Here is a 12,664-nt window from a genome sequence, read left to right on the forward strand (position 1 = left end):
CATTCCTGCATATCTTCATCATGTTCGCGCCTTCATTATTCCGGCGGTCGGCTTTGCGCACCTTTCAACCTCTCGCCGTATGTTTTCCGGGGGATTTTCTTTGCTTATTGCTCCCATCCATTAATTCCTTTGATCTAATATCCAAGATTGATTATAGAGGAGCCCGTACGTCAATATTTCAAGGCGATCATACCACGATCGCCCCTCCTTGTATCATGAATCCCAGTTCACACATGAGGGTATTCCGGACCTTTTCTCGCCTAAGGCCTTCAACACTGCATGGACGGAATACCAACAAGGTCTGGTAGAAAAGCTCAATTCTCTCACAGCAGGTATGGAGAAGATTGCTCTCCCTAGTGCTATTCCGCCGAATTGCGATGGCTATGAAGAATATACATTAATTTGAGAAATGTGGTGCTGCAGGTCATGAACTTGAAGACAAGTCGGCGTTTGAGATATCTATTCTCACCTCCCGACAGGCAGACCTTGCCGCAACCTTCAATTACGCCTCCCAGGCCCACAACAATCACTTTTTCTTCGACGCTTTGGTAAATAATTCTTCCTCAAATCTTCGCCGAAGATACCACTCATGTTAACTGTTCGGATTATTTTAGTCTCCTACGCAAACGAAAATACCCGACCGAATTCTTGGATATCTCCCAGACACCTTCGCCTCCCCCGAATCGATGAGGGCAGAGATGCTCGCTACGGCTGAGGCCATGTTCGGTTCCGGCTGGGTCTGGTTGGTTCTTGACATGGGAAAGCGCCTCCGTATCCTGTGCACATACAATGCGGGCTCGCCTTACGGCCAGGCTCATAGACGCCAGGAAACGGACATGAATACTACTGGCAAACTCCAGCGAGGTGCTGAATACAGTGTCGCTACTGCAAGAGCTAACAAGCCTTACGGAGCACAAGAATTTATTCCTCTCATGAATATCAACTGCTGGGAGCATGCTTGGATCGTGGATTATGGTGTCAGGGGTAAGCCAGAGTATCTAAAGAACTTGTGGGAAAGAATAGATTGGGAGAAAGTTGACTCCCGGCTGGGCCCAATTAGACCCCCCTCGAGGGCGATGTATGGTGCATGATTTGTAGAAAAAGGAGGGATAAGGATATGTAAAGGTATCATTGTACATTCAGATATAGAGATTGTGGTCTCCCGTTCAGATTTTTGCGTTGCATCTTAGTATGATTGATTGTGAAGTGATTCGGTACATCCGAACTCATTTCAATCACAAACATCTGGTTCTCATGTGTCTGAGCCCAATTTTACAATTCCCCATGGTTAATTGTGGACCCCAATCCATTTCCTATCTAATGACTCAAAGATCTCCTCCCTTTTAGCTGTCTTCTCTTCAATACTGCACGCCCACCCCTTGTCCTCTTCCTTGCCAAAAAGCCTACTCTCCGCTTTCGAACACGATGACTGGGGTCAAATGTGTTTCTTGGCCCGTTTCTAACCTGCAGAGCCTGAAGTGCAGGATGGGAACTTATGCGCGGAGCGATGGTGGTAGTTGCTGCCGTAATGGACGTGATGTTTGTCGGTACAGCCAGGCCAGAAGAGATAGAAGGAAATATCGATGGCCGAAGAGGAGTGAGAGATGTAAATGTCCTAGAAAATAGGGATTAGCTATTAGATGAATACAGCGCTTGAGAAGATATCTCCTGGGATAAGTATTGTACCTGGCGGGGAGGGTCTTAAAGAGGGACTTGAGAGGTAGACTTGTCATGGGACGGATTGCCCGCGTGATACCGCGAGTGCACAACATCTTGATTTTCCTGCGTTGAATCAGAGGTTGTGATTTGGTTGCATGAGGTTGAGGCCGAGTTACATAGATGGAAATTCTGAACCCTAACCCTAAGCATCGTTTATTGTATCCTCATGAAAACTCACTCATACCCGCCCGGGGGTGAACCTCAATGTCGTTTATAAGTACCGTAATATCAAGATAAAGAGATAGTTCTTTGATTTATTAGCCACAATAAAATAATACACTCCGTATGTATTTACCTACGTTATATAATAACACTTAGTAGGTATGTACATGTATAGTAGTCGGATCCTATATATAAGGTCACTAATGATAATTCGTACCTCCGGTCTTGATCACGAGCGCACCCTTATATATATAGGAAGATTCTATTATAGTGACAATATCGTAACCATGTATATTCCCCTGGAAGAAGGCATATATATACCTCAAAAATTACCCACACAAGTACGTGCGTGTATGCGTGTAGTTTACTGTGCTGTGCCATGCAGTACATATATCGTGTAGGGAATTGCGTGCAGGGGCTGGAATATATATACTGGGCTTGTGGGGTGGATGATCACACGAACTTGAATATGCTTTTATGACGTTTCTTACCAAAATTGGATGTCTCTTGTAAGTTTTGGGCTCTATCGACCGGCCGGTTGTGTTTGGAAACTTCATGAAATTACGAGTAGTAAATTTCAAATCGTTTAAGTTACCTTTACAATGTAATATATAGAGGCAACAACAAATAAAAATACATGTGTATTATATGTAAACTAAATTTGTGAGAATCTAGGGCAAAGGGAGATACATTCTAAGAGGACCTTGCATGCATGTACTTATAATATGCAGCGATGCATATGCCGTTAACGCCGTGCTATAAAAAAAGAAAGAAAAAAACAATAAATGTAGAGCTGCACATGTAAAATGAAACAAAAAGGGGAGTGCGTGTTAACAAAAATTTACCATCCCAAACTCCTGCCGGTGTACGTAGATAAAAACTAAAGTGCCAATTATTGCCCCCTTTCCTCCCATTGGCCGGTAGAAGCTATATCTAGGGGAAAAAACTAAAACTTAAAAGAGAACGCCAAACCTCAAATTAGAATTCGTTTTCTGCCTTTGTTTATCCGAGAATAAATTCTTCACCGATACCTTAAGCCAATTGGCCAGTAGCTCTTTGTTGCTGAATCATTTCACGGCGTGCCTCCAGTTCGTCCCTAGTTCTGGCCTTGGGTCTAAGGTCGAAAAAGAATGAGAGGACGTAAAATGTGAAGATAAACGCAACCAACCACTCGAATATGGCTGCAACATTGTGCTTCTTCTTATACATGGTAGCACCAAACACAATAGATCTAATTGTATATTTATTTAGAATAAAGCTGGCTTAAAAAGAGAGCTATGTATATGGAGTATATAAACTTACAGACAAATTTCAAGAACCACGATAGCCTGTTTTATCCTGTAGCTAATCTTGAGAAACGAGCGTTCAATGAAAACATTGCCCAAGCGTCGATATTCGAGGGTTGTGAAAAGTGCCGATAACACAACTCCTAGCATGAATAATAACAAGAAGAGTCTGTGAAGCGAAGGGTGGCGAGCCGTGTCGAATACAGACAATAAGATAAGTGATACAGCTCCCATCGCGCCTGCCAATATTGAGGCCCAATCAAGACCCTTTTCAAGACGTCGCACCAATGCTTGGTTACGACCTATACAAAAGTGAGTACTTCGCCATCCAATAATCTTTGTGCGGCAGCTCGCAACTTACGCATGGCACACAACGAGAGGAAAAAGAATAAACTTGTAATGCAGCATCCCACAACAAATAGAGGCTTAAGATACGAGGCCCCTATATATATATCGAAATTATTACTAAAATCCGCTCCAAGTTTTGTGGAATGATAATGTACGTACCTATATCTGAGATGTAAGCAATTGTTTGGTTACCAGTCATTGAAATGTACACTGGTTGACCCTTAGCCAACCAGACTATAATCAAAACCCATAATATCCCTAACCAATCGGACAAAGCAGGTCAGCATTATGGTTAATGGTTTTTTGCCCATTCTGAAGGTTATTTACCAAACCAAGTTGCGGCAGATATCAGAGGGAATATCCAATATGGGAAATGTTTTTTGACTGATTCCAGTCGACTCTCTTTGCGAGTGATAGCTTGGAGACTGTCCTCATCCACATTGTTCTGCAGTTGACCGTCTGACATGGAGAGAAACTCGGATAACTCAGGCGAGCCGGACAATATTGAAAGTGAGCAGAAAAGATTTGTAGAGCAAGATGCGAAAAAATACTTATGAGCATAGGCAGCATATTTAATAAATCTGATGTCCGGCCCGGATGTTTTTATCCCCGAGTGATGACGTATGGCCGACTCATTGCCACATCGAGGAACAGATGAGCCTCATAGAGGCTCATCTGCGGTCACGTACGCCAACCAACGCGGTTCCCATAGGCATGTTTCAGTTTCAGTTTTCTAGTTTTTCAACCTTGTGCAGGCATTGTACCCCTGGAATATGATGCACTTCTCGAATCAGCCTTATAGAAAAGATCCACATAAGTACTGTACTCATACAGTAGAGTACATACATGTAGATAATAGGATCGCCAAGGTTACTAGAATATTCAGAGGTGTTAAATCCGAGATCACAGCCATAGTGAGGGTTTAAGTATGTACATATCGCGTCTACCTACATGTACATGAGAGCCCAGCTGGCGAGGCTCCAGTATTGTACCTACAAAACTAAATGTAGGTACTCTAGGTTTCTAAATGTCAGGTGGAATTCAACCTGTCTTTGTATATAAGCAACCATATCAGCTACAATTTTCTTCGTGAATTTATAACGTTTCGAACTGCATACCGCCAAAATTAAGGGTCTCATGCAAGATTTGGCCCATACAAATTTAAACTCGGCCCTGTCTGGAAACGTTGACGAGTAGGTACGTACATGTACCTACATGTAGGCACGATCTACTCTATCTACTTACAATTATACGAGACAGTGATCTGACACATCACAATGCAAGGCGTGATTCACTGCTCTACTAGTATTTCTCTGACGTGTTTGAACTGGGCCATTATTGCATACACCCAAAATCATGAGCTTGGCGTATTTTTGTATGCAATATCAGTCGCGTCCACAAACGTCAGAGAAATACGAGTACTGTCGTTCACGGGGTATTGGCGGGTACTGGGTGTTGGCGGATAAGCCTAAAAAGAGACAGCCAAGCCAATTTTTGGCTTCAATCCGCCAACACCCAGTATCCGCCAATACCCCGTGAACGACAGTACTCCAAGTAGGTGCTCTTGCTCCAATCCATGGCTACGGGATCGGCCTACGACATAAATACTCCGTTGCTGTCATTGCCTTAATTTTAAATAATGATCGCTGTCCGGGTAAGCTTGGACCCTGCCAGGCTTAAATTACACGTCGTGTTCTTCATGCTTAACTGCTGGCGCTTGGCAGGGTCTAACGTTGACTACTGGTATCCACTACTTAATTCATAGCTCCGCACACATCACACCACGCTCATGAAAGTTCAATACACTCTTCGCCATGTCGATAGATATTCTTATCAAGGATCACCATCCGCAGCGCTCAATCTCCTTAGTGACACAATCCCATGCCTTAATCTTTCGCCATTCCCCTAGTCTCGAAAAGCACACTGGTGATCACACTAGCCCACATAACTCCTATGCTTCAATAGGCGATAAGAATAATGGCTCATCTTCTGCAAATGCTCCAAGATGCATGGTGGAGCTCGTCGAGCTTGAGCATGCCGATCTCAGTGACTATAGACGTTTGACAAATCAGCCCTGTCTCGGTACACTCGGATTGATAACCTTAAGCGGGGATATTTTTATATGTGTGGTGACAGGCGCCAAAGAAGTTGCTTCAGTCCGTCCAGGAGAGAATGTATTGAGAATTCAAGCTGTTCAATTCCGTAAGCCCCAAAGTTCTATGCCAGATGTCGAGATCTAAAGCTGATATATTATTAAGACTGTCTAAATCGCACCGATTATGATGATTTTCTTGACAATGAAGTAAACCCATATTCAGTCGATTCTGATGGCTGGGATCAAGGCCGAAGTCAGCAGCCCGTCGGATTGGAGCATCCATGTTTGGCTCTGAAGAAACTTCTCAGCGATGGGACTTTCTATTATTCTCGAGATTTTGATTTGACAAATCGACTACAAGACCGGTAAGGGATTACAAAGATACATGTATCGACAATATTCAAAAAAAAAAAAAAAAAAAGAGAGAGAGAGAGATAGAGAGAGAGATAGAGAGAGAGAGAATGAAAAAGAGCACAGAATATCTTCTCTCGTTGAGACCAATCTACAACTTGATTGGGTTAGGAGGAGAGTCATTACCCAAAAGTTAACCTGAACGGCACATGGGTTTATGACTTAGAAACTCTCAATCGATCCGATTCTCTTCATGCTTTTCTGTGACCTAAAATTCGAGAGCCGGAGCTGATTCGGGTCACATTGACCACTCGTAGATCACTCGACACCAATAATTTCGATATTGATAATTTCGACGATGCATTTTTATGGAACTCTTATATGATTCAACCGCTACTCAAATTTCGATCTCGCCTCTCGGAATCAGAGCGTACTGCACTTGATAATTCAAACATTCTTACCAGTACAATCCGTGGATTTGTTGAATCACTCTTGATACCTCGTCCAAGCACTCAAATGGAGGGGAGAATGAGGTCATCAGGATTACCGGCTACATTAACATTGATAAGTAGGCTTAGTTGTCGAAGGGCCGGAACCCGATTTAACTCGAGAGGTATCGATGATGATGGACATGTGGCAAATTTTGTGGAAACAGAAACTGTAGTATGGGATCCCGGTTCAAATGGTCGCAGCCTTGGTTTCAGTTATTGTCAGATCCGAGGGAGTATTCCGAGTAAGTTTTTTCTTTCTTTTGCCAGGACTCATGAGTGTTGACCACAGTTAAACGGCTCTAGTCTTTTGGGAACAGCAAGCAGGTCTTTTACCAGGTCAGCAGAAGGTGCAGATAACACGATCTCCAGAGGCTACCCAACCGGCGTTCGACAAGCACATGGAGACAATTACATTGAAATATGGAGCAACACACATAGTAAACCTTCTTTCGGAGACGAAACCCGGCGAAGTGGAATTGTCAAATAGATATATGAAACACATTTCAAAATCTCCCTTCGATAACGGGCAGAGAAGAGCGGACCGGAGCGAATCTTCTTTGTTGATCTCGACTGAATTCGACTTCCATGCCGAGACAAAAGGTCCTGGCGGCTTTGAAGCAGCGAACAGGATTAGGCAATTTATACAATCATCTGCGGACTCATTTTCTTTCTTCCTAATGGAAAACGTTGATGTTAAAGCTCGTGGCCAATCTCATGATGACCAGGAAGTTTATGAAGCCGAGAAGAAACGTGGGGCCGACAGTGTAGTCTTACAGCAGGAAGGTGTTTTTAGGACAAACTGTCTGGATTGTCTGGATCGAACCAACCTTGTACAGGGGATCTTTAGTCGGATGGCTATCGAGGCCTTTTTAGAACATCTCAATCACAATGTCGGCCAAGAATTTTGGATGCGCCACTCAAGCTTGTGGGCAGATAACGGTGATGTGAGTTTCCTTGAAGCAATGTTCATGGTTAGGGTAACTGAATTTTCTAAGGCATTATCAAAAATATATGCTGGCACTGGAGCGTTGAAGTCAAGCTTTACACGAACGGGAAAAATGAGCATAGCCGGTGCCTTCGCTGATGCTCGGAAGAGTGCTACAAGAATTTATATCAATAACTTCGCAGACAAAGACAGACAAAACACGATCGATGTTTTATTGGTATGTTTAGGGGCCATCTTGAAACAGAGTGATAGACCTCAGGGTACTGACTGAAAATTTGTTTATGTTATAGGGACGATTAGTTGGTCAAGAAGCAGCATACTTATATGATCCTATCAACGATTATGTAATGGCCGAGTTAAATAAAAGGTTGTATAATCCCTCAAAATAGCAATGAGGCGCGAAGTTGACGGTATTTACTAAAAACAGGTCGCCTGAATATTCATACGATAAGCCAATTAATATTTATGTTGGTACCTTCAATCTTAATGGCCGAATCAACGGTTCTGAGGACGATCTTTCCGGATGGCTGTGTCCGCCATTCGAAGGTGCTGAACTACAGCCAGAATTGGTAGTTGTAGGTTTTCAAGAGATTGTCGAACTCAGTCCACAACAAATAATGGCAACTACCCCGGAAAAGAGACAGATATGGGAACGGGCCGTGAAAAAAACATTGAATAGACGATCCAAAAAATTGGGCGGAGAGGAATATATCCTTTTGCGTGGCGGACAGTTGGTAGGGGCTGCTCTATTAATATTTGTCAGGTCAAGTGCTATCGGAGACATCAAAAATGTAGAAGGAAGTCTTAAAAAGGTATGTACTTGATAACATGTGAAATGTGTTAGCTAAAATTGTTTTTGCGAATTTTAACATTACCGATGTGTTTAGACGGGCATGTCGGGAGTAGCCGGTAATAAGGGTGCTGTTGCTATCCGGATGGATTATGCAAACACGGGAATCTGTTTCGTCACGGCGCATCTTGCTGCAGGGTTCTCGAATTACGATGAACGGAATAGAGACTATAAAACTATCTCGCATGGGTTAAGGTTCTCACGTGGACGCGCGATTGACGACCATGATGCTGTGATTTGGTTGGGAGATTTTAATTACAGAATTGGACTTACACGCGAGAGGGTCCTTCAAGCGGTGGAACATGACGACCTGCAAACCTTACGCAAGCATGACCAGGTGAGTTTGTGGGACATGATGATAACTGAACTCTGTATTGTATTGACAATACATGTAGTTGAATATACAAATGGAAGCGGGTCTAACATTTCCATACTACTCTGAAGCGAAACTGTCATTTCCGCCAACTTATAAATATGACATTGGAACTGATAATTATGATACTTCGTAAGTTTGTGTTTGCTTTCGATTGCTTTATTGTCCTAGACTAAGCGGAGTGCATCGAAAGTGAGAAGGCACGAATTCCAGCATGGTGTGATCGAGTTCTAAAGAAAGGTAATGCACTCCGACAGCTTTCTTACAACTGCGCACCATTACGCTTTTCAGATCATCGGCCCGTGTATGCAACCTTTCAATGCACAGTATCAGTGGTGAATGAGACCGTAAGGGATAAGATGAGTAGGGAGATATACTTGAAGAGAAAGAGTGAAGTTGGAAAGTCCGGCAGTCATTCCGGGAACCTTATAGAAGATGAAGATGATCTTCTGGATTTTGAGCCACTGGAGCCCGGACGTAAGATATCTAAAACCTTGTTATTCTGGGTGATTGGATCCCTGATATTTTTGTATGCGTAGTACCCCCACCAAGCTCAGAGCAACGAAAATGGTGGTTAGACAATGGAATGTCTGCCAAATCAACTGTGAAACCCCCGGGTTATGAATTTGTACCTAACCCGGAGCGTCTAGCAAATCCGTTCACCGAAACATCCGTACCTAATTGGATCGAGAGGACCCAAGGGGAGGACGAACATGATCTCAATAAGCCAATTTCAAATTCGAGCAGCATGATTTCCATTGCACCATCAAAGATTGGACCTCGAAAGCTCCCGCCGCCGTTCAATCCGACAGACCTTCCATTGCTCCCGCAGAGACTACCTGCCCCTCTGGAGCCCGTCAAGCGAAAATCAGTTGTACCCCCCCAGTAGCACCACGAAAGGGCGCACCGGAAATACCAATGTCGTCCCATCCCTCGACTGCAAAGCCCCCAAAACAAGCACCTCCGGCGATCCCCAGAAAGCCAGCAGTACTCTCCTCGCGGGCCCATCAAGAATCACCATCATTACTCGACCAAGATGTACCTTTGCCGCGTAATAATTTGACTGGCGGACCCGCTCCTACAAGAGATGTCACGCCCTCAATGAGGTTTCCGCCGCCCCCTAGGCGGGTGGGCACGACGCCAATGCCACTACCCATGGGCAACACTTTGGCACGATCTTATACCTTCCGGGATGACACACGCGTGTCAAACCCAAACCCGGCTCTGCCCCCTCGCAGGCAGGACGCAAAGGCCCGCAGCGTGATGGACGAGGATGAGTTGCCGACCATGTCGTCCTGGCAGCCGTTACGTCCCGCTTGAGTAGGTCAACTATAGCTATGCCATGACAGTCGTTTACAAACCTTGGTATTTGGGTTTTAAGTACCTAAAATATGGAGGGGAGGGGAAGGGAGGCCGAGGTACTAATTATATGTAATGAGGCGGTTCGAAAATAGACGGTAAACCTTCTGGGGTTAATTAATTATACGGCCCTTTTTTTCTTCTTTTTCTTCTTTTTTTTTCAATCGTGGGTGGTTTGTCAAAAAAAACAAAAGAATCGCATGCATGTAGAATAACTAGAAACACACAGACAAAAAAAAAGGGCAAGCCGCTCCGCTCCATGAACTGCAAAAAAAATGTAGATACAATAGAATATAAACCACGCCGAAGGAAGGAAGGAAATAAAGTATGCCGGTGTTGTGGTTGGGTGGGATAGAGGAAGAATATACATACAGCAATGAAATGAGAAATCAAAAACACATATAGGAAGCAAGAACATAAGGAAATCATTGATACATATAAGAACAAGAAGCTGTATGAAAAAGAGAAACTGAAGGAAAATACATTATTGCAAACTAGACCCCCGCTAAAAAGAAAAAAGCTATGGATTTCATAATATTCATTACCGTCAATCGCAAATGCCCATCTCCCTCTAACCAAGGTTTCTTTCGGCGCATCTGTGATGGCCGGTATATATATCCCACTCATAGATCAATCACCACCACGGCGCTCAAACCCTCCAAACAGGATACGCATATGCGCAAATTTAAACAAGCCCAAAAAAGAAGCCCAAAACAAAAGTCCCATAATCATCACCACGTGGTGGGGTCGCCCACCCCAGTTCCCGCCCGCCCGCCCCACGTATCCACTCCCGCCCTAATAGTACCTCTCATTCCCATGCTCATCCACGACCACCACCTTCTCCCTCGTCTCCCTCGAGCGCTGCGACACCGCCGAATGGCGCGGATTCACATACGACACACTCCCGGACCTTCTCCCATGGAAATTGTTGTACCCGTATCGCTCCCCGCCACCGCCGCGCTGGCTGCCCGAGTACCCCAGCTCGCCCCTGCTGCTCCCCGCGCCGTCCGTGATGCGATGGGTCGACCCGCGCGGCCCGCCGTCGACGTACCGGATGCCGCTTGCGCGCGGCGAGCGGCCGCCGGCGTGGCTGGCCGACGAGTCGACGTAGTAGTCGACGTCGCGGTTGCTGCGCGTGCTGATGACGCTGGCGCGCGGGGACCCGCTGCTGCCCCAGTGCGAGTCGCTCGGGGGCGCGGCGGCGGCGCCGCCCTGGATGATCATTGTGTGGGTTGTCTCTGTGCGGTCGACGCTGTGGGTTGCGGGTGGGGGCGGCGGCATTTTGATTGTTTCGATGACGGTTGTGGTTTCGCGGTCACGGGAGCGCGAGCGCGAGCGGGATGAGCGGTTGCGCGAGTTGCGGATGGAGGTGTGGGAGCGGCGGGAGCCGTGGGTGCTGTTGCGGCGGGCGCTGCTGTTGTGGCGGATGACGCGCGCGGGGACGACGGCGGGTTCTTCGATCTCGGGGCGCACTTTGATCATGCACATGGTGGGCGGCGGTGACTCTGGGGAGCTATTGGGGAGCTACGGGCGGGCGGGAGTTAGCAATGGTGTGGAGGTGAGGGCGGTGGTGGTGGGTGGGCTGGCGGGCGGATTGACGCTTTGCGCTGGGTTGTCACCGAACGAGCGAACGGGTGCTTTTAGAACATACCTGGGATCAATGATGAGGTGTGAACTGGTGATAGCCGCCAGGCAGCTAGGTAATAATAACAAGTCACAATGACAAGAATTAACAACACACTCCACTCTAGTGCTGGTCCCCCGCTTTAACGCTTCTTCTTCTCAATGGGAGTCGAGAGGAGGGGGAGGAGAGGGGACGAAATGCCGCGAGCGGGAAAGAGTCGGTAGTCCGCAATAACAACTTTATCGCAAGGACACCTAGATGCCGCCGTGTATGGATATTAATTAACGAGGGGATCCAGAGTGGAAATAGAAATTCCGAACGATCAGTGAGTGCACTGTCGAGGAAGATAGAGGGATGTAAAAGTAAAAAGAAGGAAAGAAGGAGGAAAGGAAAGAAAGAAAGAAAGAGGAAGTAGAGAGACAGGAACAGGCGCCCAGATGAAGAGGAAGGGAAGAAGAGGAAGATGATCAGCAGCAGCAGCAGCACACCGGCGGCGGGGCGGTACCACAGAGACACAGATATAAAAAAGGTGGCCTTGATTTCTTTAGTTTAGCAGCTGGCCGATCAGACGGTGTTCTTGCTGAGGGCCGTCTACATGTGCATGGAGGTACCTACTGTGCGAGTCTACCTGCTCTATTGCTCTACCGCTCACTCGTCCACTGCTCTTCGTCCTCTCACCCACCACCTCAGTGACGTCGTCCCCCCCAACCACTCTACCACTCTTCCACCCCAGGCACAAATCCTTACCACCTGCCTGCCTGCCTAAAGCACCCACCCGGTACATGTAGGGCACTTACACCCAATTCCAAAGCACAGTGCAATCCCTACCACCCTACTGCCATCCATATATACATGTACATGCATCCATACCCGCCCAGGCAAGAAAAAAAAGAGGCCAAAATAGCGGAAACGACATGAGACAGCACTGTACTGTACTGTACCGCGGACCATTTTTACTTTTATATACACGCGCGACAGACAGAACGCGCAACCAGAATTGGCATCCTTGTGTAGCCGGGCTGTCCTAATTTCTTTCCTTTTCCCGCCCGGCACCCACACC

General features: G+C 46.1%; 6 protein-coding genes across 6 annotated transcripts; 2 read left to right on the top strand and 4 right to left on the bottom strand.

The window, feature by feature from the left end:
- Positions 1-20: 20 nt before the first annotated feature.
- Positions 21-1,091, top strand: LAJ45_10358 (uncharacterized protein; the record flags this gene model as incomplete). The annotated part of the gene is made up of 4 exons (XM_046119884.1): positions 21-77; positions 158-332; positions 424-548; positions 615-1,091. The coding sequence occupies 4 exons, from the start codon at positions 21-23 to the stop codon at positions 1,089-1,091; spliced, it is 834 nt and encodes a 277-aa protein (XP_045966862.1).
- A 226-nt stretch (positions 1,092-1,317) lies between these two features.
- Positions 1,318-1,772, bottom strand: LAJ45_10359 (uncharacterized protein; the record flags this gene model as incomplete). Its single annotated transcript, XM_046119885.1, has 2 exons — positions 1,318-1,615; positions 1,687-1,772. 2 exons carry the CDS (start codon positions 1,770-1,772, stop codon positions 1,318-1,320), a joined length of 384 nt encoding a protein of 127 aa, XP_045966863.1.
- A 1,141-nt stretch (positions 1,773-2,913) lies between these two features.
- LAJ45_10360 (uncharacterized protein) lies at positions 2,914-3,981 on the bottom strand (the record flags this gene model as incomplete). The annotated part of the gene is made up of 5 exons (XM_046119886.1): positions 2,914-3,112; positions 3,184-3,469; positions 3,529-3,609; positions 3,675-3,773; positions 3,843-3,981. 5 exons carry the CDS (start codon positions 3,979-3,981, stop codon positions 2,914-2,916), a joined length of 804 nt encoding a protein of 267 aa, XP_045966864.1.
- A 1,173-nt stretch (positions 3,982-5,154) lies between these two features.
- Positions 5,155-9,941, top strand: LAJ45_10361 (uncharacterized protein; the record flags this gene model as incomplete). The annotated part of the gene is made up of 16 exons (XM_046119887.1): positions 5,155-5,169; positions 5,240-5,258; positions 5,340-5,597; positions 5,652-5,717; positions 5,774-5,975; positions 6,279-6,694; positions 6,756-7,396; positions 7,448-7,615; positions 7,689-7,765; positions 7,826-8,210; positions 8,286-8,585; positions 8,644-8,753; positions 8,815-9,098; positions 9,161-9,209; positions 9,272-9,294; positions 9,349-9,941. The coding sequence occupies 16 exons, from the start codon at positions 5,155-5,157 to the stop codon at positions 9,939-9,941; spliced, it is 3,606 nt and encodes a 1,201-aa protein (XP_045966865.1).
- An 834-nt stretch (positions 9,942-10,775) lies between these two features.
- On the bottom strand, positions 10,776-11,468 carry LAJ45_10362 (uncharacterized protein; the record flags this gene model as incomplete). The annotated part of the gene is made up of 1 exon (XM_046119888.1): positions 10,776-11,468. One exon carries the CDS (start codon positions 11,466-11,468, stop codon positions 10,776-10,778), a length of 693 nt encoding a protein of 230 aa, XP_045966866.1.
- Positions 11,469-11,493: 25 nt separating this feature from the next.
- Positions 11,494-12,388, bottom strand: LAJ45_10363 (uncharacterized protein; the record flags this gene model as incomplete). The annotated part of the gene is made up of 4 exons (XM_046119889.1): positions 11,494-11,504; positions 11,632-11,676; positions 12,121-12,138; positions 12,220-12,388. The coding sequence occupies 4 exons, from the start codon at positions 12,386-12,388 to the stop codon at positions 11,494-11,496; spliced, it is 243 nt and encodes an 80-aa protein (XP_045966867.1).
- Positions 12,389-12,664: the final 276 nt, after the last annotated feature.

The sequence above is a fragment of the Morchella importuna genome (assembly GCF_003444635.1).
Source record: "Morchella importuna strain M04M26 chromosome Unknown Morimp01GS045, whole genome shotgun sequence".
NCBI classification, from domain to species: domain Eukaryota; kingdom Fungi; phylum Ascomycota; class Pezizomycetes; order Pezizales; family Morchellaceae; genus Morchella; species Morchella importuna.